Genomic DNA, 27,584 nt, shown 5'->3' on the forward strand with positions numbered 1-27,584 from the left:
AAAAAACATGTCTACATACTCACAGCCCCAAAGCACACTCGGCACAACCTAAATCTAACTACTACATAATCAGACATCCAACTAAAATGCAGGTCAAACAAGGCATGAAAGGTTCATCCACAATGTTTTCTAGTTAACAGTTAAAAGCTGAGTAATAACCAACTAACTTAAACGAGAGAGAGAGAGAGAGAGAGAGAGAGAGAGAGAGAGAGAGATAGAAAGGACTTAGTAAGCAACAATAAAACTGAAAAACAGGAGAAATCAACTCATCAGTGCCCACATTTACAATTCTTTAAACCACAGGGAATTTAGCAAAAAAATAATCACAGCCTATCCCAGCTGGGTTTTGGTCACTGCTATGACATCTTGAATCATCACAACCAGGACACCTCTCCGCCTATATGCAGGAACCCCACTAGGTAGTGCCATAGACCAAAAAACAGACTTCACAGCTACCCGAATGCAGGGCTACGAGAGAAAGACTGAAACACCAATAGTGATAAAATACTGCCATCTACAGACAGGGGAGACCCACTACATGAACAGGCTGACCGCATCCCACCACAACAAGTCCCCCTATATGAGCACCACACCACTAATAACATAAAAAATTCTATTAAGTGGTCACGTTAGAATCACAGCGTTCAAGTGTCATTTGTCACGAAGGATTTCACTAAAGAGGGGAGCAACCATTATCCCATGATGAGCTCTACTTATAGTGTCCATGTCAGATGCAAAATAAACATTAATCACAAACTACATTGAAATAGCAGAAGGTATCCAGTATCTCTCCAGTGCCATTTTCACAACTGCAGACACTTGGTAGAAAAAGTCAAACACAGGCATGCTCTCAGCTAAATGTCTTTGTGTTCACTGTCCCAGCTCGATGGGAGACGACTTGATGAATGATGTGCAGAGGCGTTGAATGTTAGTGACCCCCAAAAGAAATGGAGAAGTATCTGTAGACCAGGTTGGAGCTGTGCAGGAGACCCTCCGGCGTTGGGAGAGAGCGACTTCTTGCAAAAGGACCCGCTGGCTTTATAACGCTCCTCATCCGTCAATCAGCGACACATCAATGTGGGACAAATCAATCATGTGCCTGTGTGATAATTGTGATAACAATGTTTGAGCCACTGTGGATGGAGATACCTATGACACTGTACAGCAGCTAAACTGGAAAATATAAAAAGGTCTACTGGAGTATGTCTGACATGTTTACAAAGATAAAAGGAAGGAGCTGTGTTCAGTACCTGTGGAAGCTCATTTGGAAACTTGCTGCATGTTGGGGACTGGAAAATGTAGCAAATGCTTTCCTCTGCTGGGGCACCATTTTGAAAGTCTGCAAGTGGATAAAAATGGGGGGGAAAGGCCCAACTAAATAGAAGTGCATACTCCTTTCCTCCGCAAGGGGGAGCGGGGGTGGTAACAAGAAAGGGAATAATCAATTGGATCTTCAAAGCTAACCTACTGAATCACTACTACAGAGGGCGCTGTGGGGTTGCAGATAAGAAACGCCATTGCTGTCACTGGTGGGTGCCACTAAATATGTGGTTTCTAAGTTTTCAGTGTGAAGTAGGGCGTCAAGATGACCAAAGTGATCGGCAATATCTCGCCAATTCTTACCTAATTTGATAATTTAATCTTTTAAATAAATAACATAACAGATTATTCAAAACGGAATCTACCTCGCTACAGTTTCATGTCACATCACATATAAGCAACACTTGCAAACGCAGATGTGTCTGGGTGTGCACGGAGATGTGCACGCAAACACACGCTCAGACTTCTGCACACTTCAAAATTAATGTGTGTATGCAGCATCGTCATACGAGGGGGGATTTTTCAATTTGGAGAATAATCTGACTAAACGTGCAGAGATACTCATTGAGCTCATTTCTTTTATTAATCTTGGGGGGGGGGGGGGGGGGGGGGGGGGGGGTGAAGACCCCCAAGATTCATAACTTAGTGTATCTATACACATGTATACTCTAAAAGGGTCCACTTTAACCTTCTCTGCCAACCTACCTTAGTAGCAATGCTATCAATGACTGGCAATCCCTAAAGGGTTACAACAGGACAATCTGACCATTAAAGCAGATCACCTAATAGTGTGATGTATGAGGCTTTAATGTAAAAACAATGCATAAATTCAGCTTTAGCCAAGCCATGTCAACGAGGTATGGAAACACAATATAAATACACCATATTCTCCAGGGTGATGTATTTGGTACCCACCTCTATTGGGCCGATGGACCTCAGAAGGTTCTTAAGCTGCAAATCGGTTGTAGATGAGGAGAGGCCTTCAATGGACACAGTGCAGCGCTCACTCTCAGCAGTCTTTTGGCTCTGTCTGGTGGGCATCGGACGACCTCGACCCATCTGGCTACCCCCTCTACCTCGGCCCCGGCCTGACACAACAACCTAAAATCGATGGAAGGAGTCATTTTAAAAACAGAGAGAGAGACCACAGATGTACAGAGTGAACCTTCTCCTCCTAAAAACGGGCACGCAGGTGCATTCAGCCGTGTGGAGAGTTTTCTGAGCACAAAGGCAAATTTTTAAAATTCTACACGTTTCCCTCTCACACCTCTCAGCCTTGTCACGCTTTCACATGATTGACTCGTCATATTTCTGCATTGAACATCAACATCAGAACACGATGCAAGCGGCGTGGCATATCTTCATATGAGCTTGTGAGTGAGAGATATGTTGCTTCAGCAGCAGAGGGGGAGGAAGAAGAGGAGGAGGGGAGGAGGAAGAGAGGAGAGGAGCTAGTGGGAATATGTCTGTATGTGTTGGGGGGCGGGGGAGCATAAAGGGAGAGGAGCCATGCAAGCGTTATGGTGGCTGCCTTACCCTGTCAGCGCCAGTGAGTACGGTAACAGTGACAGGAGCCTGGCGGTGACAGGCGTGCAGAGAGGCCAGGGGACCTTGTGTAGTCCCCCTGTGTTACACCATTTTCAGCCTGTCAATACTCCCGCACCTGGCATACTGTCCTGTCTTATTACAACTCCTCGATTGGTACGTCTACTGAATGCCACAGGAGTGCCACTGGCACAGGACAACTTTACAGGAGTCATTTCAGCTTCTTTTATAGCAGAACTGCCATCGCATGTGCACTGACCTCCATTAATAATCACATTTCAGGCGAAATTCTCTCTAGTGTCTACACCACAAAAGAAACAGAGCTCATTTTGAGCATACCCTGTTTTGTTGTGGGTTGCCCATGCCCCCGCGGCTAGCCTGTGACGGTCCACCTGGTCCCTGTTGCTGTTGTCCTGTCATGGTAACTTTCCTTTGGATGCCCTGGTTGAGCGTAGCTGCTGGCCAGGCGCCTTGTTCCTGTACTGGGCTGCTTGTGGCCTCAGGCCCCTTTCCACTCTGGATGGGAATGATGGAGGGCAAAACTAATTTAGCATCTCAAAAAACAAGAATAATTAATTATAAACTTCCCACTTTTTAAAATCACCTTATGCACATTAAGCATTTAGGGGAAAGTGGTTTATGGGCAACTGGGAGAAATGCAAGGACATATCTACAACGTTAAAATCCGTCAGGACTGGACGCTGGATTCGTATCCGCCAGGCTGTGGAGAATAAAGATCAGCTCAACAAGGTGATGGTCTCATTATCAAATAAAGTCACAGCTCAACTGTGTTGACATGCAGGGAGGAATTGAAGGTCGTCTCCTCCCCGAGTCTGCAGAAAGATGTGACAGATCAATACGAGGGAAGAAAAGAGGCGATATCTCTGACCTGTCCCCAGCTGAGAATAAATGGATTAATCCCTCCTATAGAAATCACAGCTCCTGATTGCGCCCATCAAATGCTAAGCTGCATTACACTGAAACGACAGCAGCTCGATGTGTACCCCATCTCCCTTGCGCGCTCCCCTCCTCCCCAGCTTTTGTGTTTTGCACTGCTTTGTATTATCCCTGATGAAAATATAATTTGCCTCTTATCTGTGTGCCTAAGCCATACAAATCCAAATCCTCAAAAGTGGCAACTTTCTTACACAGGTATTATGTTTCTCCCCCCACCGCCACCACCTTCAACCAAAAAAGATTAATTACAAGAGTCTTGGATTGGCATCTTTTGTTGCTTCGCACCTGAGAGATGGGCTGAGGGAAAAAAGCAACTGAGGGATGACAAGAAAGGGAGAGAGAGAGTGTGAGGAAAAATAAGGAAAGGAGATAACATTGTCAAGCTCCCGTTGATGACAGCAGAACAATGTGGAAGAGAGAGCACCTGGAGAATGTTCTTTTCACTGCTGCTATAGGGCCCTAGCCGTTTCTTTCCCTTTCCATCTCTCTCTCCCCACTTCACATCCCACTCCTCTTTTTTTCTCCAAGATGCGCTACATCAGATAGCTCTGCGCAGGTTTCCATTAACGCGCTGACACCCAGTTATCTTCATCTGCAGCCAGCCTGTGATTTTGGCTCGGCGGCTTGATCCTCTGGGATGAAGTCGAAAAGCAGCTTATTTCAAATACTATCATATCCCACCAACACATCTCATCAGTGACAAGTATGAATGTTTAACACGCACGCTTTTGTGGTTTTTCAATAAAGATTAATGTGCAATTAAGGCCACAGCAGTAACTTATCAAGCAAGTACAAAAACAGACAGCAGTGGTAATTCTGGACTTTACCGCCGTTACCGTCATTCTTATTTTACCCCCTCCGAGGCCTTTATCATTAAAAGAATACTCTTCTGTCCTGAAAAGAGGATATCAACCTTTAGGAGCAGTGATGAGGTGTCCCCAACTCCACAGATAAATGTCATATTGCTCTCTTTTAATGCCTCCAGGCTTTCTGTGTTCTCTAGGTAAAATGTATGTAAAGACACTGTGGCTTAAATACCAGATCCCAAAGCTTAAGAGAGGAAACTCTTAACAGATCAATTTTTCCAAAATGACACAGACATCACTATGTCATTCCCATAGGTTAGATATCATCTGGACTGCAACACAGACAGTGAGGGCAATCAGTGGCATTTCCTTTCAAAACTGTGTAGTTTCCCATGTGGGTAAAATCTGCTGAAGAGGATCAAATAAATGTCAAACCAAAACAGGCAAAGAGGTGTAGGATAAAAATGAAATCATATGCTCACCGCTCCTGAAAGTTTGACGACTCTGACTTTTTGCGGCACCTGCTGGCGCTCGAAGCTAGTACTCCTTGCCCGCTGCATCACAGTTCTTTTAGCGCCAAGTTTAGGTCCTTGAGCCTGAGCCATGGCTGGACTCGCTGAAGGAGTATCAGGTACGTTCCTTTGAGGAACTTGAATGGTTTGGATCGGAGCACCAGGTCGGTTTACGTTCTGCAAAGCGCTGCTTCTTCGCTGCTGCACTGGCTGCAGCTGATTTTGTTGGGGTTGCTTAACAGGCCGGGCAGGCTGTTGCTGCTGAATGCTGCCTTTTACCATCTGCAGCCGTGTCCTGACATTGGGACGGGGCGCGGGGGTCTGAGCAGCACTGCTGGGAGGGATGGTGTTACCTATATTGCCAGTCTTTAATGTGGGATTTACTGATTGTTGTGTTCTCTGAGGAAACTGTCTTTGCTGTTGTGGTTGCAGTTGCTGTTGTGGTTGCAGTTGCTGTTGTGGTTGCAGTTGCTGTTGTGGTTGCAGTTGCTGTTGTGGTTTGTGTTCTGGTGGTGGTTGCTGCTGCCGCTGCTGCTGCTGTTGTGCTGGAGGTACAGGGTGTGGTATTTGCTTATTTGGTTGCTCGGGCTGAGCTTGTGTAGTAGTGGTGCCTTGGCTTGGTGCCTGGGCATTAAGTCTTTCAAGCAGCTCCTTCTTCCTGACACCAGCCTGCATCTGCCGTCGCATCTCCTTCCTCTTTAGAATCTCCTCTCTCAGACGCTTCTGCTCCTCAATCTTCAGACGATACTGCCGTGTCTCCTCATCCTCATCAGGATCCTGTAGCACAAAACACAAGCTGGAAATATGCCTGCCACACTTCACTTCCTGGATGTAGCACTGTGTCTTATTTTAATCATTAGTGCTTGGGTTGGGCATTAAGTCTAAAGCATGTGAAAATGTCATCAGCAAATATATGATTTGGTTTTTGGTGAATTTTTAGCAAGTAAAAATCCAAAGACTTTAGTATATAGCAAGTAATTTTTTGTACTTATTACACACATCAATGTTTTTAGATTACATTACTTTAAAGAATAATGTATAGTATTATTATTATATATTAATATTCCCCTGTTTTTACTGGCATCTAGTAGCATGTAATGCAACAGTACTACCAGAAGGTGGCAGCAATGAAATTATAAGTTGTCTGCCAGTCTCCTCCAAGCCTATTATAAATTCTAACTAAAACAGAAGAATACCGCCTTCACTGACAATTACTAGACACACATTAGATGCTCTGATACAAACAAAAAAAAGAAAAAAAACATCTATGGCCATTAAAAAGTTCTAAAGAATGAATGACAACAACCACTCCATAGTTTTCCAGGTATATAGAGCATATATATCCACAGTCATATGAGAGTGGGTGCCGAGGGGTAATCTTTGAATAGTCAAATAGCTTCCTATGACTACTTTAGAGTATTTTAGCTTGAAATGTTCATCTCTAACACCGATTTCCTTCTTTTACTTTTGGGACACGAGCTTACGATGGTTTGAATTTCATGATGCAGGAAAAACAATGCTGCAAATAACATTTTTGACACTGTATTGTATACCAGAGGATTTATAAAAAAGTGTATTTGGAAAAAAAAATCAGCACATTACTATAAACACATTATGTATTATCCAAACATGCTCATTTTTTAAAATTTACTTCTTTTGTCCTTGTCTCTGACAAAAAAAAACAACAAAAATTTGATCTTCGAGTCCTGACCTGTTGTGTCACGCCGGACGGCGTGCGTGGAATTTCCTTGCGAACAACTGTCCTGCCTGCTCCCTCAGGCTGTGATTCAGTCTTCGCAACAGCTTGGCCTCTTCCTTTGCCACCGTCAGGCATCGGCTGAGTGTTCTGCCCAGGACGCATCCCCTGTGTTGTCCTGGCAACAGGCTTGATGTTGGCAGCGGGGGAGGTGGGGGTGGTGGCAGGGCGGGCGCTGTTCGTGTTTGTGTTGCCAGGTGCTACAGGGAGCTCACGTAGGTTGCTGTTGCGCTGCTGCATTTGCTTGGAGACAGGTGTGTTCTGAAGAAAAGGCCAAATTTTGTGTTTTCAAACCATTTAGCTCAGTTTTTATTTACTGATTAAAAATAGACGCGATACATATAACAACGATGGCAACATTTTATTCTTTCATTCTTAAACTGCGACCAGTTTAAGAATAAAATAAATGAGATAATATGTTAATCACTCACCATTCTCTGCCTGTTAGACATGTGGCGCTGTTGGGGGTTCAGAGGGCGGGGATTCATCTGTCTTGGGCTGCCATGCCCCTGCTGTTGATGGAAAGGATTCTGGCCATGGTGCATCATGGGGCGAGGCTCACCGAGATTTAGCTGCGGCTGCTGATGGTGGGGTAAGTCCTGCCTATGGTGTTGCTGCTGCTGGTGCATGGGCTGATGGGGTGACAGCGGATCATGATGTGGAAGCTGGGAAACAGGAGGGCCGTGCATTAAGCCCTGAAAAATCAGGAGGAAAGGAAGAAAAGCTTAATGAACACATCTTTTTCTGAAACAACAGGAACAGGACTAGTTTTTCTGAAAGTTGTTCCCAACATTGGAACGAGAAATCTCTACATAATTGAGCTCTAACTTGTGTCCTCATGCATCCAACTAAATAGTACTAAAATAATGCTTTAATCACTAGAGGGCGCTCTTGTCTATGTCTCCAGTCAAAATGCAGCAGTGCCAAACACAAGAGCCTCAACACTTTAGCAGCAATGAATATGATTACTAGTCAGACCAAATTATTGAATTTAGAAAGCACGTCTAACTGTGGTAGAAGAGGAGAAAAAGGGTTAAATAAACAAACATTCACTAAACAAACAGACACAAATACACACAGACATCTAGTGGTTATAGAAATCACTTACTCTTAGTCGTACCTGCATCCCAAACGGAACTTGTGTAGGAGGGAAAAGGTTCCCCTGTTGGCCAAAAGCTTGACGAGGGCCCATGAAAGGCCTGGGCTGGTTGGGGGGTCCACCTTGTTGATTTAAGTTCACCATTCCCGGGTGATTTTGGTGGGGAGGGATGTTGTGTCTTGGGGGTTCTCTCCCAAACAGTCCAAGCGGGCCCTGGCCCGGGTGGTTGAAGGCTGGTCCTGGTGGGCCGAAGCCCATGTGGCCCTGGCTGGGCAGCTGCTGCTGGTGGAGGTTGTTGCTGCTGTTCATCAGAGGGCCGGGGCCCTGGTGATCAAACATGTGCTGCCCTGGAAACCGTGTTGAATCTGTGCGCTCTGTTTCCACATGAGGAATAACAACAACATAAGGGAGATGTCAGCTTTCTTTCCTTGAGACTACACCGGTAACTAAGACTCTGGATGTATACTGTTATAGCATGAAAAACGGATACAGCCAGCTCTCTCAAGGTGAACGGAAAAACAAACATGTTGGTTATTAACTCTGCAAATGAAATATGTATAATGCCATTTCCAGGTTTCATTCTGACGTGTATATAAATATATACACACATGAATTCTACATGAGTTCTGCTAACCAGAAAGCTAGCAGCATACCCTGTAGGTATAGCGCCAGAGGTGATGATGAACAGGGTTAAATATGCTAAGAGAGCTTTGTTATCCTCATCAAGGCTGGACGTGAGACTCACCTCCCATAAAGAGGGGTTCTCTGTCCTGGGGGCCTTGAGGTGGCTGGTTCCTAAAAGGCTCCATGTGATGAGGGGGCCGCTGGGGCTGACCGAAATTACCAGGCATGTGCTGCTGAAAGTCTCCCGGTCCCTGGGAAAACACAAAACTCATGAATTATAGGCCATTCTGGGAACTCAATAATCACAAACAAATTAAACTAATGAAAAATGGGAATTTGTGAGGTATTGCATTGGGCAGAAAGCGCTTGTAATTGAGGTGCTAGGGTCATTAAAAAGATGCAGAATCTTGAGTTGTAAACATCAATATGCATGCCAATATTAAAGAAACCCTTCAGCATGAATTTGTGAGCAAACCTGCATTAATGCTACTCGGGGCTTCTAAAAGGCTTTTTTTCTAACAAGGAAAGGGTATTTCACGAGGGGATAAGTGCCCTCATCTTTGTTTCAACCACTTTGTATGTTAGACAGCTTTCCACTCATCGCATGCACACCACTCCCAATCTATCTTCCAAGGAAAACTAGATAACCATTTAATCCCTCCTTGGAATTCGAATCCCCCTCATAACTGTCTCCTTTATTCTTTTAAACATCCATCTCTGTTGAAAAATTAACCTGCTATTCAACACGTGCCACTTCCACAAATGGGCTGCTTGCCTCCTCCAAGCCTATTGTAAATTACTTAAGATGCTATCAAGGCTTAATCCATCTTTATTCCACTGCTGTGTGGAGGTATTTAGAGAGAAGAGGTGTTAGAAAGCTAGAAGGCCAGAGTCCCAAAAACTTGCTTAACATAAAGTTAATCAAAGAGGCTTACAAAGACTGAGGATCACAATGGTGGCACAATCATGCCATTCTGAAAGGTCAGGCAGGCAGGTTTGCACAATGAGGACTCCAGTGTCCATATAATACCTCTCGAATAACACGGCTCATCCTCTCACGTCTAATCCTTGATAAACAGTCGACTCGGTATGTAACTGATGCAAGGACAGTGCTTAGTTGTGATGGGATAACCGTGACAAATATAACAGAGATGGGCCAAATGTCAAACTATATAACAAAGAATGGAAACTTGAGTTTTTGTTTCTGGGTTTAACATAAGACTGATATCATTTACTACTTGTGCTATTTTCAAAGTAGTGAACACTGCTGTAAATTAATAATAGCTAAGGAGAAAAGATTCCTACAAAGTGTCTGCAGAGCAGGCGTCTCTTTCTCAGACACGACTCATCATCGGATAATTTTTTAAAACGCATTTGTTGTTTAGGTTTAAAACAACACAAGCTTTCTGACTTTAACAGTTAGCTTTGAGCAGATAGAAAGCGCATGCTTGGCTATTTCCTGGTTTTTCCATTAACATTAATCAATATTTAACTGAGAACGGGCACCAAATCAAAATAATTGTCAAAATAATCCTTAGTTGCAGCTCTTTTGTGGTGAAACTAAATGTGTGAAGAGTAAAAATATTCGTAATAATGACTTTAATTGGTGTTGAGATTAATATTTCAAAACCTGTCTCCACCAGCAAAAATTTAATGCAGTAATACTAGAGGCTATGACCCCCAATTCGCCTGGCCTATTAACAATTAAATTTGATGGGATGATAATGTATGATAATCATGAGTAATCAGGTGCCCGCCGATAAATGGGATGTTGCCGGCTGGTATGTCACCTGCATTTCAAATTGTGTCCTTGGCAACACCAGCCTAAATGCAATTGACAGCTGGGGAATCCAACACTATGCTGTTCATCAGTCCAGTTGTCTGGATACCTTTCCAACCCACCCTTGTACTGCCAAAATAGCTCTTTGCTACGGTGCCATCAATAACCAGCACAATCACAGACCTCAAGAAACCGGAATGCTGTGATACTGACACTAAAGGCCAGAAATTTGTGTAAATAAAAATACATTTTTGACAAAGACCGACTACTGTGCAGAGGTCTGGCATCTGGCAGCAGGGTTGTAAATTCACATGAGCGCAATTGGATGTAGCCATTTCCAATGGCTCATTTGCATAAATCCATATAAAAGGCGCTCTCCAGAAAGATGTCAGTCAGTACCAGCACCACCTGATGCCTGAGCATCATTAAGTAGAAGGATGGAGTAACTTAAGGCACCCTGGGTGACTTTCTAGCGAGTGATTTCCTTCAATACAGTAATTACTTTAAAGGCATTTCTGTCATGTCTTGGATGGGCTCTTTGTGAGTGAAATAAAGGACCTTTTCTTTCAGGAAATCACCGACTTAAGATCAGCCCGTCTGACGTGAAATTCTGCCTTTGCAATATGTGGTACACCCGAGCCCCATCAAACCACCACCCCGTTTCACTAATTTAGATACTGTTCGAAAAAGGTCTCTGTGCCTTTGGGATACAAACTTGTGGAAAGTGAATTTTAACTGGCAGTATATCCTGGTTTCACAATTCCATTATATGCCAAGCTGACTAGTCTGAGCCCCAGCCCATCCATAAAGAGCTACTAAGTAAGTCCCGCCACTGCAGCCCCAACCTCTAAAAGTCGACCGCCTAAAGCCCCTATCACGCATTTCCAGTTGTGCAGCCAGGCTCCTATCAGTGTTTACAGATTTTCTTTAACAGTATTTGGCCTGGGCAGACAGGCTAATTGAAGTAATGATATTGCCCTCACTAAAAGGGACGCTAACCGTGTGAAGGAGGAGAGAAAGTGAGGCGAAAGAGAGGTAGAGGAGCAGCTGCTACTCACAGGGAACCTCTGAGGACCCACAGCAGGTCTGGGCTGGCTCTGAGCAGGAGGCATCAAGGGCACTGCAATGAGAGGTAGAAAGAGAGCAAGAGGAGGAGGAGGAGGGGGAGGGGGAGAAAATGAAAATGAGAGGCAGTAGGCAGAGAGAGAGAGGGTGGTGATTGTAGAAAGGAAGGAGACCATTAGACATATCCATGCTAAAGGCTCTTAGTCAGGGGTACATGTTAAATTTTAGCTCAGTGTTGCTGCACAAATCTGCCCCCTCCCCAGTTAGGTACAGACCAGGGAGCTCAAGGAAATAGTAAATACTTGCTTGAATCAACAAATATAAAAGAAGAAATTTCTTATTGTTTGAAATGTTATTTTTTTAATGGGATTTTCTTAATAAGCATTGGTGAAACCATATGCCAACATCCAGCACTGGTAAAGAAAATTAAAGTGGAACATATAAACTACACAACACAGATGTACAAAAATAAATAAATAAAATGCACTTGCACACATATGCACACACAATCCTAACCTCAGGCACCCCCAGATCTTCCAGCAAATGCCTTTCTCTTGGGAGCACAGCCCACACTGCACACGCTTTCCTAACACAATTTCAATCTCGGCCTGGACAGACAGGCCGGATAACCCATCTCAGTGAATGAATGCATACTTGAGTTATTGTAACACTGTTCATCTTCACTGCCCATACTAACAAATTTAAGACATCTCATCGGGTCATATATGGCATAATTTTGTGAATCTACTCTAAAAAGTGTTTAAATACATTTCCAGCCACCATAAAGAAACATGGCTTAATTTGGGTTTTAGCTTGGTTTTCGCAGCATATGAAAGCCAGGCCAAAGCCCAGATTTTCAACTTCTAGATTAACTTTTATCTTTGTCCTTAATCTGTGTTCATTTCCTGTTTTTTGTTTTGTTTTTAAATTAAAGATGTCTCCATTGCCAGTTACTGTGGTTTAATAAACAGGCAAATAGATAAACAGCCTCTTGTAACTTCACTGAGTTTATAAGAAACCATCAGTTACAATTACTACCACGGCCCAAAGATGAAGAACTGACCATCATCACTAATGGGATGGCAGACTGGCTCGGTCGCAGCCTCAGGCGTGTGTGGCTACACTGAGTGGGGGTTCCCTCCCCACCTCACAGCCGAGAGGTTTGCCGGACAAGGACCCGGGGCAAAACGCTGTGTTGCTTACTTGAAGTTTATGCATCGAAAACTGTTCAATAAACTAATTTTTTCCACTTACAGATTATTTGCAGACACTGAAGCTACAATAACAAACACTGGAAATACTAATGAAGTCACCGTTTGACTGACTTTGTGCGCAGGTGGGATTCTCAGTTTCCTGTCAATTTCTCGATTTTTTGTGTGTTATATCTTTGACTCCAAAAAGTTGCACACAACAAATACGACTCTCTAAAGCAATGTGGTTTCTTATGCATTAAAACCTGTAAATGTGTATATAATTATGAGAGATTGGCTTGATCCCCTTGTTAATGGACAGAACTGTTGAATATATAAGTTCTCCAGCAATTTTAGTTTTAACACTAATCCAAAGAAAAACTGAATAAGAGGGATATATTAGGTTAAATAACAAAAGTCACCCAGAAAGCACTGGGTTGACGCTGGAGAAAGGTACCTTGAACGGGTGACGTTGCAGGCCCTCTGAAGTGGGGGTTAATGTGGATGTTCTTAGGTTGTGGAGCCTGTTGCTGGTGATGTGGAGGGAAGTTGGGTGGCGGGGAATTCATCAGTCGTGGTGGCGGCTCCATCTGAGGTCGCAGCGGCGGGGAGCGATGAGACATGTGCGGAGGGATGAGGGGCTGAAGGGGCTGCTGAGGAAGCGGACGCCCGTGATCTTGGAAGTGAGGCGGTCCGCTTGGACGTGAGGGGTGGTGCTGCGGGGAATGCAGCTGCTGCTGATGAGACTGATGAGGAGGAAGCATTCGCGAGGACTGCTGTTAATTGGAAAGAGAAAGGAAAGCAGAGAGGAGGGAAAACCAAAACAACCCGTCAAAACACCTTCCGATCTTTTGGATTCTGCTATGATGCGAGGACACACCAACAAGTCAATTCAACAGCAAGAGCAAAGACAGTATGGTAGAAATAGGATGTACGTCTGTTTTCTTTATGCTGGGTTCAGACTCTGTGATAACAGCCTGATTGTGGCCTCATACAGATGATGTAGGCTTCACTGTTAATCGAAACTGGAGCAACTGTCCTGACAACGTGCTATGTCAGAATATTTTGTGAGGTTGACCATTATGAGCAAAGTAAAACAGGAATGATGCTGCCAGTGTAGCTCAATAGATATCATGTGCAATCATGATTAATAAAGGAGAAACAGCAAGTACTCCGTCATGTCTCTCAGTTACAAAAAGGCAGGTTTTTAATGACTATGATCGCTAACTCTGCCACAGTGACCATCATTAGAGGTAGACAATTTTTGCACTGTGAACCCAGCGTTAGATTTCATCAACCTTCATTCAATAAAAATATAAAATCTTTGAAATATGCTACAAAAATTAAGAAAAACAAACAAAGCCAACACTTAAAAGTCATGCCACCTGCTACCACTGGAATATCCCTGCCATCGATGCATCAAAAAAATAATTATATAGTTAGGTGATGTTTCAAATGGGTCCTTGATAATTGGTCAATATGTTTACCGAGCAAACAAACAAACATGCCAGTGACCAAATTAGTCAAATAGTTAAGCCTGACAACTAGAGTGCCTTGTAAAAAGCACACACTCATTAACGGCAGCCAGCAGGATGTTTGTGGTGTTGGCATGTCATCCCTGTGCCATTAAATTTTCATTTCCAGTGTTTACGTTTGGTTTTGAATTTTAAAGCCTATTAACACTAATTAATACAACCTAAAATAATGCAGTGCTGGAGTTGGATTTCATCTAGCCTTGAAAAAGAATCACTTTAATCAGTCTCAAGCTGTGAACAACGGGGGAAACACCCAACTCATACTTTTATTTGTTACCTGAAGCCTTGATCTAAAAACGTAAAGAAACCCAACACACCTACACAGTTTGTTTTATTTTTAAAAAAAAAAAAGAATAACATTTTTATTTGATAAAATTAATTTACATTGTAACTATTTATATCATATACCAGTGTATAAAAAGGCCCAGGATGTGCTGAAAAAGTATTAGTTACTTGCACATACACATGCACATTATGGTACATGCTCAATGTGACTTTTTCACCAATAATAAATGTATATCAAAAGATTAAATGGTTGGAGCTCAGTTCTGTGTAAAGAGCAAACAATTTTTTATAATGCTGTCTAAATGAACAACTGCTAAATCATTTTCTATAATCCATATATCACTGACTACAGGAGAGCAGAGAGTGCTTTGACTTTCTTTCCATGTGTAATCAACCATTGCTGTGGTGCTTTTAGATAGGAAGGAGAGCAGCAGCAAAATAAATACATGTCAAGTACTTAGACACGCTGCCTTGTAACTGTGACGAATACAAGGAGGTAAAAAGTTGAGCCATTTCAAATCATCTTATTCAGTGAAGCCCTCATGCTCCCTTACAGTGAAGTGACACAGTACTGAGTGATGCAATGCTCTGTGCAGCCAAATAGGAGAACGCTTTAAAAACATTCAGGTGGATGACTTGACAGTGCTTTACCTGCATGCCCATGTTTCCCATCGGGGGGAATCTCTGGTCGTTCATTCTTCCTCGGTTTCCTCCTCTATAATCTCCCATTTCAAACCCTGGGAAGCCTCCTCTTCCTCTGCCTCCTCGTCCCCCACCTCGGCCTCTGCCTCCGTGACGATTTTGTTTCTTCTGCCGTTCTTGCTCCTCGAATTCCATCAAATCTCGCTTGGCCTTCTCTGACAGTTCTGTTTATACGTGGAACAGGAAAAGGAGGCACTCATACATTAAACTTAAATCAACGGAAGTTTAAGTAATGTAAACGAAGCCTATAAGAGTTTAGAGAGATTCAATGTTTCAGCATCTTTAAGCATTCAGGCTGTCAGTGGATACAGAATAAATTATTCCCAGCAGGAATAATTTGTACCTAGTGTTTCAGGGATGTTCCGCCTTTTGGAGCCTGCATCTGCCAGGCGCACAACAACGCCCTCCTTTCTTTCAGATTTGAACCTTATGCGGCCAGACTCTTCATCTTCCTCGTCTTCTTCATCCGATTCCTCCTTTGTTTCTTCTTCTTCTTCTCGCACAGCCTCATTTTCACCCTGAAGGACATGCTCCGATGTTAGAAACAGAAGACGTCTCCTATCCTAACATTTGCTTCACCATTTTTACTCTGTGGCTTGCTGTGTTTAATTTCATCATTGGCTTTATTGCATGAAAGGACATCCTAAAATTCATGCTGGTGTTTATTGAATATACACCAACAGTTGGGGGCCAGTAGCCAGAAGGTTAAAGCATATACTCCCATTGCTACCAATCAAGCTCTATGCATTCCTAGCTAACAAAGCCAGCCCTCAAGCTTGATTGTACCATGTGAAGTTGTAGCACCACTTGTTCATCCCGTTTCAACACTGAAATAAAAACAATGAATCTAAAGAAGCTGGCTTCAGAATACCTCCTCCATGTCATAGACTCTATTCCCTTCAGCAGTGTCTTCATTCTGCTGATTTCCCTCCACCTCCTCTGTGTCCTCCCCTGCGCCCTCCTCCTGCTGGGCTCCATCTTCATCAAGAGGCTCATCACCATAGGGGGTTTCGTATTCTTCATCCTTTAAAGATGAAACGGTTAATATGCATCAATAAATTGACAACAGATTTCTGATTAGGACCGGCAATGAGCAAATAATTTTTTATTTTTCCTGTTTCTGTTGAAAATAAAAAAACATTCTGTTTAATAAAAATGCTGTTATAGATTATCTTTTTTCCCATTACTAAGAGCTGAAATGAACGCAAGAGGTGACATGATGACATACTTTGCAGTGCAGATTGATAAAATTTCAACTTTTCTCATTAAAAAAGGACAAAAAAATAAATAAAATAAAAATGCTATGGTGAGGTTTTTGGGGAGGCACCAGACAACCCCACCCCTTCCAAACCCAAATTATCATAACAGTAGGAGCAAGGCTTCATTACTATTCCTGACAGCATTTGAAATTCAATGAGATGTAAATGTTTGACATGATATACAGAAATGCAGGCGCAGATAAAAACACTCCTCCCCGCTTCAATGATGGTGAAAATATCATTGACTGACTCCTCACAAATCACTCCGTTACTGTCCACGCTGATTTCACTTCAACCCATGATGCAAACACTGAGCTGTGATCCAAATACACAACTCAGTCAAAAAAAAAAAAAAAATCAACACACAAAAGGTGCAACATAGCTGGAATATGAGCTGCCAGCGATTCCAGCATCCGAACTGCACAATACCCTCTAACAAATACCAATGGCTGAATAAGGTCAGATTGTATGTCTTGCAGTGATGTTAGGTGATGTTAGGTGTTGTGCTCCATTAACCTGCCAGCAGCAGCTCCACGTAAAAAGGCAGAAATGGGGGGGGGGGGGATATTCCAACCAAACCAGGCGGATGGACAGTAAGCCCCAAGGGAGGCACAAGAACAGCTTAATCCTTTAAACTGTTCCACAAAATGCTCAATGAATACCACAGTGAGCAAAATGTCAAGGCCATGCAGTCTAGTGACCTTGTAAACAGGCATTGCAGATAGCTGAAATACACCTCCACACCTGCAGACATCTCCAAAATATCCAATCCAAAATAGGCAGCCACTTGTGCTAAGAAGGTCAACATCTTATCGTTGTTTGGAGAAAGACGGTAGGCTAATATATCTCTGTCAGGTGACACACACAATCACACCATGGTAAATGGAGCATAACAGACATTTGCACATGGATCTGGTCTTATCTTTGATCCTCTTAGCCCAGGCTAAGAGGAAAGGAAAACGAATAAAAGGGAAACTCACATCAATCATTAGAAAACTGTATGGAGTGTCCTCGGGAAGGTCAATAATCTTTTCACCTGCATGAGACTTTATCAGATCCAGTCTAAAGGCAGAGATAAAAGCCCCCCACATTAACCTCTGCCGATTGGCAGCACATCTCCCTGACACAAAGCAGCTTCTTACTCCCCCAAAGATACAAGGCCCAAGGTCACAATGGCACAGGGATTTGGAGGCGACAGCAGAGCATTACCTCACGCCAAACAAGCTGTCAACAAAACTTTGTCAGCAAGATGGAGAAATTAACTGGCAGGAAGTGATAATGAATCTAATCCTCCCCTGCCAAAAAACACCGACCAACATCTCCTTCTCCTGAATAGATTTTCAATCCTGACTGACCCTGTACTGAGACAAGAAAATTGACATTATCTCTTGGACACAATAGAGCTGGGCAGAAAAGGGGGAGAGAAATGTGTGTGTGTTTAGGCATAGATTTGAACAACTGAGGAAATGTGAGAACTCACTTGAAATTCACCATCAATAGGCTCATTGATTTGGATGTTTAGCACACCATCCTGATAGTCGTCGTCAGCCTCTGCTGGCTCTCCAGCGTAGCCCATTTGGTCTTCGGAAATCTCTGCGCCATCTTCTTGGCCATATTCCTCTGTATATGCCTCATCCTCTTGCTGGTACTCTTCCGCCTCCTCCACATCCCCTTCTTCGCAGCCCTCTGCACCGAGGTTCACAACGTCATCGGTATAGTCTGCTTCCTGTGAGTTGTCCTGCTGGTCATAGGATGTGCCCAGGGTATATGTGGTATTGAGGCTGATATCCTGACCACTGAGAGGAAGTGAAAACATTTTTAACATCCCATAAAACAGAAATGAGGGATGATGGAAGTCTAAGCAAAGATGAGGACACAGATATAAGTGGATTACCTTTGATCTACGTCTTCATCATCACTTCTGAGAAGATCATCATTCAGCTCTTCATCTGACATTTCTGATGGATTCTGAAACATACAAACAAACAAACAAACAAACAAACAAACAAACAGGGCCATTATGGTGTTAAACATACTGTTCTTTAGATGTGTGCGTGTGTTGGTGTGTCTGTTTAAGGTGTGGGGGCAGGGGACCACCTCCAACCCCAAAGGATGCTCTATTCCCATGTGGTGAAGGCAATCTGGACAGGTCAACAGAGTGCTTTTTTGTCCACTGTACTTCCTCCTGGTTCACATCAACAATTCCCCCTGTGGAGGAGCCACCTGCTACAAATCCACTGATCGCATCACTTTCTAAATGTTCCACAAACACCATCAACTAATGTTTAGGATGTTGTTTTCCGGTTTTTAAGCAGAGAAACCATACCAACAGCTTGGCACAAAGCGCACACACAGCAAAAAAAATGTGACTTTTAAAAGCTTTTAGCTTATTCTTACCTTTTTACCTGACAGCCAGTCCTCTTCCAACAAATCCTCTTCCAAATCACTTTTGTAGCAAAAAGACAAACAATGACAGGTGAGTAGAGTTAGACATCAGCATGTTACTTAATACTGCCTTACATAATACTGTCAACTCTCTATTCAACTAGCAAGTTAAACCTGTTTAGGTAAACTCTTCTTAAAAAAAAAAAAAAAAATATGTATGTATATATATATATATATATATATATATATAATTCTCAACTTTTAACAATAATAATATTATTGCAATAAAAGATAAGTAATTTCAGCAGCATCTTGACCAATACAAGGGATGTAAAAGTTCTAAAACACAGGCCAAAATCCATTACACACATTTCAATGATAACAGCAGGTTGTGCCATTTAATATAATAAAGAGATGGATGCAATAGTTTACCTCTCAAGATCATGATCTTCACCTCTCCTTCTGCGTGATCGCTCAGCACCGGGTTTGTCATATTCATCAAAGTCAAAATCTGCAAAAAGGACAGTTGTGCTTCAACATTAGCTCTAACAAGAGCAACGTAAAATACTAACAGAAGGCTCCCACATGGATTTAGAGGTGGGTGGTAGGCGGCAAGCAGGATAGTGGCTCGAGCCACTTTTTTATCATTTATGCAGATCTGTTAAGACCAAATCACATGCGGCGTTAGTAAGATTTAACAATGAACAATCACTTCGTTACACATAAAGCAGGATAAAAATCACTCCATGAAAATAAATATGTCTGCATTTTCAACATGATTTGGGAAATCTGGCAACGGCTTAAAATAACTACAAAATATATAAAAATTAGTTTTAAGGTGAGACATAGCCCACATTTTCTTCATATGCCATAGGCCTATTATTCTCACTATGATGCTTGTTTTAGTGGGACCGTGTATCCATTAAAAAATGGAGGAGGCTCCTTGCCTGTACAATTAAACTTTTACATTTACTTTGCAAATGTTGGTCAAAAACACTGAAGACTAGTGTCTCTTTTCTACCGGCCATGATGCAACACTTGAGCTGAACGTCAAGCCACACATGAATTTATGTCTTGGCAGGACTAACGCAGATGGGCATGTTTCTCCACCATCATGTTAAAGCTGAGTTGTAGTAAATCAAAATATATTAAAATATTTAAATTTTGGGTTGGAAACTAGCGCTTTTACGAATATATATTTTATGTATCTTAAAGCTAAGAAATTCCTTTAATATGTAAAGCATTAGACTAACATTATGGAATCGGGCTGCACAATTAATTGAATTTTAATCTCGATCACCATTTTGGCTTCCCACAATTAATTGAAATTGATCAAGCGACACTGAAAACGCGTGCTTCCCCAATGGAACACAAAGCAGAGGCAAATCAAGTGCTTCCTAAATCAGCACCTGACCACGTGCCTGCATGTGCCAATCACAGCTGTTCCCTGTGCAACAAAGCTTCAATTTTCCTGGACTAGTCTGGACAAGTAACATAATGTTAAAAGACAGAAATACAACAAACTTCAAATGTCTAATACAGCAGGTGGTGAAGAGAACATCATTTGTTCTTTGGAAATACTTTGTATTTAAGGCAAATTTTGTCAACCAACCAGCAACACAATGAACTTATTCAACTCCCTGAAAACACACCACAAACTGCTCTGCAATAAAGGCTGAGGGAAAAAGCAATGGGTGCTCAGACATCCATGAAAGTGAGCCTGTGCAGTGCATCAGTTTCCATCCAGCTCACAAAAATACACTGAAAAACCAATGCAATCACATTTAGCCAAAATAAGCACCCAATAAACACTTTGCATAATGAAAGCTTCAGAAAAATGATACATTTACTGGACTAAAGATGGGCTACCTCTCAGCGCAATCATTTTTCCAAAGTAGCAAAACCTGCACTATATGCAAACAATCAAAGGGTAAATAAAGAGGAATCTCTTTTCAAGTACTTTGCTACAAGTTTTAGTCATATCCATCGCCCAGGTTTGATTAATGGAATGAAATACTTTATATTTTCCTTCTAGGAGATGCACTTGAGTCAAGTGAATAAACACCTTGTCTGAAAAGTAGAGCAGGGCGATATGGCCAAAAATATTTATCACGATATATATTTGAAAATTTGCGATAACGATATAACCGACGATATAATTGATGCGAGACAAAATACAACTCCACAACATTACTAGCGCAAAAAGACAACCTTCCATTTATTTTCACTTAAACAAGAAGCTGGTTTTTATGTACATTAAAGCTTTATAAAAATGTAACAGTGCAAATGCAAATTCCTTGCTGAAAGTTTAACCAAAAGGCATTTCCAGTAGAAATGGGCTGACATATCCTGAGCATAACCATGTATAATATCCACTGAAGTTAAAAAGAGGTGCTTTGCAACATTAAACTGCAGTGTGCAGTACGCATTTTTCGGACCATAAGGTGCACGGGATTATAAGGCACATTAAGCGAAACAAAGCAGTCAGATAAATCAAACTTTATTAAACTCATTCTTCTTGCTTCCTCCACTTCTGTACCATTGATTCATTAATGTTGAATTCTCTGGTAGCTGCTCTATTCCCATGTTGTTGCAGTATATTAATGACTAACCTCGTATTGTGGATGGATTATCTCAGTTGTTCTCCTGACTGAAGTTTGGTCCGTTTACAGCATCCTGCCATGCGATTGCATTTGTCTCTAACCATGAAGAACCTTCACGTTAACTTTTATAAGTGGAAAAGTGTTAGTGTTCGTCCTCCAGCTTCACTGTTTATGTTATGCTAACATAGCTGTGTCGCTAGCGATCACGTAGCACATCATTATATACCAGCTAGCCAAACTTCAGTAACCCTACAAACGTCACTGCTGTTTAGTTTCCTGTCTTCATTTATGTTGGAAGTGATAGCAGAGCTGTACATTTGAATTTTTTCAGAAATCTCTCAGTCAGAACATGCAATATCATGCTTAGGTAACTAGCGAAACTAGCGAGCTAACTTCCGCTAGCTTCCTGCTAACTTCTAACTCCGTTAAATGTAATAACTTTTGTTTTCATGGATGCCTGGAAGTTGAACTTTATAGTTACACCTGGTAAAGCAGCAATGCTGATCGTTTTATTAAAGATGAAAGAATTTAGACAGTTTTTAACTCTAAGTGATGCTGCAGTGTTGTTTGACCTGAAGCATACGGAGTTTAGGACCCAGATTTCTCCCAGATTTAAGAGCATCTTAGAACGGCCGCTTGCATGTTCTGCAAAAAAATGTGCTTTGTTGTGTATCTGACGGACAAACACCAAACCAGTTCCACATCACGGAAGTTGCACCATTTTTACAAACCAATTCTGGTTCATCTGTTTCACTCAACAATCGGCCATGTGCGTATGAAAACAAAGGCACTGCGCATGCGCGTTTTACTCCCATTCTATCGCGATATTTCATTTTCCTATCGTTGCCTAACATTATACCGGTATTACCGTGAACAGTATAATATGGCCCAGCCCTACTGAAAAGCTTCTTTAGTTACCTGAAATGTAGCACAGTGTATTTTTCCTCAATAAAAGCAATCAATAATCAAATGATTGTCCATCTTTTTATTATTATTTTTTTATTATTTTGGCCATAATTTTGCAGCCCTGCAACAGACCATGTGCTTTTCACAATCTGAAATGCCCCTAAACTGCAAACACCCTGCTGCACATGCTCCTTACCCCAACAAACTGCCGTTATTGTTGCAATGACATGTGTATCAAGAGCCTATTACGCAAACTGATCAAACTCTTTGAAACCTTTCAGAGAAAGAACACAGATCGTCTATCATGGACGATCTTAATTTGTCACAGTAGCCAATTCAGGCAAACCAACTTTATTTATATAGGAATAGGTTAAAAAATACACATAATACAAAGGAGTGCAGTGTACAATGATGTGTACTCAATAAGCGATGGGCCTCGTGTCAATAAAAAGGCACATCTGATAAGTTTAAAGGCAGTGATCAATAACCCGATTTTAGGTTTTGTTTGAAAATGGCTAGCACTGACGCAGATTTGGCCTCCATTAAATCAATAAATGTTCCGTTCAAACGTTATAGACCCTGATGCAACTGGGGTAAAACTCACTGCAGCAACATGATCAATGAATGTCAAAGCAGCTGAGATATTAACCACTCTGATCAGAACTTTCAGAATTAAATCAGAGAGATAAAAGAACACAGATCAAATTATGTGGGCTCACCTAAATCTGAAGAACTCAATTTTAGCAGGTTTTCCAAACAGCCTTGAATAGAATCTGTCAGGCTCATTCTATTCAAGATAGCATCCCTACACTTAGAACACAGCAAATGCGCAAAATGCAACCTCTGATTCTCTGAAAGCCAGACATCATATGAGCAAAAAAAGGGACGGATGCTCAAAATACTGACAAATTGAAATTGTTTAAATTAGGGATGCACTGACTGATCAGCCAGGGATTGGAATCAGTGCATTTTCAGCATTGTAAGCCCTCTATATCCAATTACCAGCCAGTGTGTTTCATACAGGCCACATACTAAAATTCCTATTAACATGCAAGCGCTTCAGTGTGAGTGAAAACAAAAAGTTAATCAAAGTAAGGCATGAAACTAGCACGAAAACATTTGTAACAACAAACTTAATAAGACACTTAAAACACCCTCACATAAACATTTTAAAGAAGCTACCAAACGCAACTAAAGCTAAAGCTATCCAAAACCATCCAGCTATCCATCAATCTAAAGACATCAGAGCCAGTCACAAAGCAGAAGCCTTGGTATGAGAGAAAAATGTCAGCGTCCTGTTAGCAAAAGTTGATTTTTCTTTGTGCACGCTATCAATTATACCCCTTAGAAAGAAAATCAGGATTGGCAAAAGCTGATAATGAAAGGTCACACAAAATAAATAAATAAAAATCAGACTCAACCAAGAAAATTGCGATCTCTACTTTGATTCTAAGATGGGTGGATATAACAATGTGCTCTGCTCTGCTGACTTCGACAAAGCTGGAAGAGGCTCAGGTAATTTAATTGTGATTTAAATATCAAGCTTAGCTCATGGGCGTCCTTCTACATCCATGAACCTTTCTCGCCTCTACCCATCTCGAGCAGACCATCCTTCATGACCCTCCCCAAAACTAAGGCTGGTGCTCCCTGACAGACAGTCGAGCATGAAACTTTTATCTGGTAAATTACACGATGTAATTCAGAATAATTTTCTGTTTTATCAGTAAAGTGTTAAAAGCTACACAGCATGGCGGGAGTCACTGCTGACGGTGGGAAGTCGGGTGTATCTGTAGTGAGAACGCTTTGCACCTTCAGAGTATTCAAACAGAATGAAGCAACACATCACGTCTTTCCCTCCAAAAATAATTCCAATAATTAATAAAGATAAAGCAAATGGAAGCATGTCGGCCAACAGCAGCACAGCCAACCATTAAAAACAAGTTTAACAATGAACTCCCACTGGTAGACATTTTCATCATTCACAGAGCCTACTACCTTGTCTACAGTCTATGGCAACGTCAACGAGAGAGCCACTTGTGCTATTAAGTACCAAACAACTGTTGCAGGAAGCATGTGTCACACATAAACACACACAAGGCATGACATGCAGGTTTCCACCGGCAGTGTGCTCAGAGGTTAATAACTGTGTGTCAGTGATGCAACAAGAACTATATTCAAGACCCTGAAAATAATGTAGAAAAATTTAATTAACCTATTATCAATTTTAATTTTTACATTTGCACATTTTCTGTTCTGGCAAAAGTTATTCTACTCAAAGGGCAAATTAGCAGCTTTAAAATGGGCTCTTGAATCTGGGTTGCCTAATAATTCAGTCTCTGCTCATCTAATTATTCTGTATCTGTGCTTTCAGCTCGAAAATCTACTCTGACAGTAGAGCCTGATAAAGCTGCCATTTTTAAATAACATCCTAGAAAAGCAGCCATGCACTGAGCATGGGATTTCAACAGAAAAACTGTTGTACAGTTGACCGCCATCAGTGTCAACAATAATTATGTATGAGTCAGTTGTTTAATGGACTGCTAAAGGCACGAATCACAAACTCTTACATTTGGCATTGAAGTTAGGCTAAAAAAGTTTCTGCATTCATGCAGTGCAGGAGAATAACTGGTTAATTTAACATATGAACTTGACAAAAAGAAAGGCCATAGCATTCCAGTATGCTCATGCTGTCAGAAACGGTAATCAAAATAAAATATCTAAGTGTGATTGCTTGCTAAATTACATACAGGCAAAAATACAGCCAGAGCTGGCCCATAAAGACAAATAAAATAACCCATAAGAAGAAGTAGATGGAAAAAAACCAAACAAACAAGTAAAAAACAAAACATAAAATCTGTTTTTGGTAAGAAATCTCATGTCTAATGCCTGTAGTGGCTCTTTACTGCTGTTTAACAAAGTCCCAATGCAGTGTGTTTCATCATGACTTGTTCAGTGGTGCATATCAGACAGCTAGCAAGATGTGGTCTTATTTAAACGCTATAATATTTCATTTAAATTGTATTTATACAGGGCCAAGTGACAACAACAGTCGAATCAAAGCAAGTTATATTGTATGGTAAAGGCCCTACAATAACAGAGAGAAACCCCAACAAACAAACAACCACCCTTTAAGCAAGCACTTGGCAACAGTGGGGAAAAAGAAAGCAGGAAGAAACCTCTGCAGGAGTAGGCTCAGGAAGGGGAAGCCATCTATTGCGACTGGTTGCAATATTTTTATTTTAGGTTGCCGCCAAGTCGCAATTCAGTCATCCAGTGTGAGGTCCTTCATCCAAGTCAGTATGGCCTCCTAAATGTAGTCTGCCAATGTAGTAGCAGAACTGATGTGTAGAAAATAGGATTGCAGCTGTTTGATGCATTATCATCCTCTTATTTATACTGAATAAAGTGACATTTTTAACTGCCCCCTCCAGCAATCTCTTAGAGATCCAATCTCTGTATGGGTTTTATTTGAGGTAAAAGCCATTGGTCAGTCCGGCCTTGGGGTCCCAACCAATTCCAAAATCCAAATGATCCCAATTTTGTTCAAGTGTTTAGAGTCTGGTGCCTGTATTTTACCGCTTGTAATCAAATGTATTAACTCTTACTGTAATTGTGATCGTAAGATGGCCTCTACAAAGCAATGCTATCTAAACACAATGTAGGAATCACTATGGGGACATACGGACCGCGTTAACTGCGTCATAGTGCCCTTATAGAAATGTGCAGTTGTGAGTATAGCTACGATACTGGCGAAAAAGCCATAGAATAACAGCCTGCACTGCAGGTAGTTAGGTGCATAATCAGTGTTAATCATCCATAAAAGAGTATGTTGTGGGGGGTGGCGACTACCTTGAGCTATCAAAATTAGCTATCGATAAAAGCGCTATGCGATCAAAAAGGGGAAAATACCTGATTAGAGAACCATTATATCTGCTTTAAAATTCAAGAGAAAGCAAATAGGACCCATGGCTTATTTTATATTATGCTTAGCTATTCAGGAATCAAGTGGGTTTTTTTTTTAATCCCACCAGATACCAGACTAGCAGCGAGCGTATTTGCAAATAATGTTAGCAAACAGGCCAAAAAGGAAATTCAACGCTAATCAGCGCTTGACTTTGTCCTCAATGTATTAACAATAGCTTTGGGAATTATGCACAGCTGGAGCGTATTACAAATTTAAACTTGTTGAGTTAACGTTGTGTCCGGTATTTTCGTCTGCTTATATTCGTTTTCGTTTTACAAAGCTGGTTTAGCTAATGGCTAGCGTGCGGCCTTCTCTCATTGAAGCCGTCTGTTGACAGTACGAACGAGCTAAGTTAGCTTGACTTAGCTCTGAGGCTAACTTAACACTATCGACAAAATCAACTGATATTACTCACCCTGGTCGTTGGATGACATGATGCAAGGCCCGTCCCGCTTAAAGTGTGATTACTGTACTGCAGAGTGCATTTAATCTTCAGTACTTCACCATTTTCATGGTTTAAAATATGAGACTGGCAAGAGCTTCTATGCGGCAATGACTTCAGATCACGACCAGGATACAAGCATGCTAGAGATGGGTTTGCAGCGATGATGCATTGTGGGTGGGGAAAGTCCAGCTCCCTGGATCGGTTTGCTGCAGGAAATCGAGCTCTCTCCGTAGACATATGTTCGCCCTCTACTACTAGGCTACATGCAAGATGAGGGAGGGATATTTACTTTACATCTGGATAAGGTATGAAGTTGACTTCGTATTAGTTCTACAAAAAGCATACATCATTAACACAATAATAAATCTGAATATTATGTGGCATATTGGTAAGTAAGTGTATTACCTATAAATTCAAAGTGACCTTTTCAGCCTTTTTTCAGGTTAGGGCAGCTGTGGCTCTGGAGGTAGAGCGGGTCTACCATCAGGCTGGTGGTTTGATTCCCAGCACTTTTAGTATGCATGATTTACTGGGGATACTGAACCCGCAGTTTCCCCCGAGCGTGAGCGTGTGAATTCTTAAAAGTCATTAGGCATAGAAAAAAAATTGTGTATGTGTTTAATTGGATGAATAAGGACTGCAGTAAGAAAGCACTTTAAATGCTCAAATAGAGTTCTGCACTACATAAGTACCAGCTCATTTACAAAATTCAGTACTATACAAAACTTTATTGAAAAGTATAAAATGAAGGGTACATTGCACTGCAATACCTTTAATCTATTCTCCTTTTTGTAGTTAAGCATCATCCACAGAGGAAAAAGAGATGCACATTTTAAGTTCCTATGC

At 41.6% G+C, this 27,584-nt stretch overlaps 1 protein-coding gene across 4 annotated transcripts; it reads right to left on the bottom strand.

The window, feature by feature from the left end:
- Positions 1–195: 195 nt before the first annotated feature.
- On the bottom strand, positions 196–26,890 carry rbm33a (RNA binding motif protein 33a). Of its 4 annotated transcripts, none has more exons than XM_080865980.1 (19): positions 26,709–26,890; positions 19,253–19,331; positions 18,833–18,881; positions 18,330–18,403; positions 17,916–18,231; positions 16,048–16,200; positions 15,520–15,694; positions 15,126–15,340; positions 13,112–13,430; positions 11,458–11,519; positions 8,741–8,870; positions 8,017–8,369; positions 7,328–7,591; positions 6,852–7,157; positions 5,111–5,917; positions 3,205–3,381; positions 2,236–2,421; positions 1,251–1,339; positions 196–1,099 (listed from the first exon to the last, which is right to left on the bottom strand). In XM_080865980.1, exons 1-19 carry the CDS (start codon positions 26,725–26,727, stop codon positions 1,051–1,053), a joined length of 3,822 nt encoding a protein of 1,273 aa, XP_080722106.1. In that variant the 5' UTR covers positions 26,728–26,890; the 3' UTR covers positions 196–1,050. The 4 variants fall into 4 exon arrangements, with proteins under 4 accessions (XP_080722106.1, XP_080722105.1, XP_080722108.1 ...); XM_080865979.1 differs by having other exon boundaries at positions 8,005–8,369; XM_080865982.1 differs by lacking the exon at positions 3,205–3,381 and having other exon boundaries at positions 8,005–8,369.
- Between the last annotated feature and the right edge of the window lie 694 nt (positions 26,891–27,584).

This window comes from Rhamphochromis sp. 'chilingali' (assembly GCF_963969265.1).
Source record: "Rhamphochromis sp. 'chilingali' genome assembly, chromosome: 18".
NCBI classification, from domain to species: Eukaryota; Metazoa; Chordata; class Actinopteri; order Cichliformes; family Cichlidae; genus Rhamphochromis; species Rhamphochromis sp. 'chilingali'.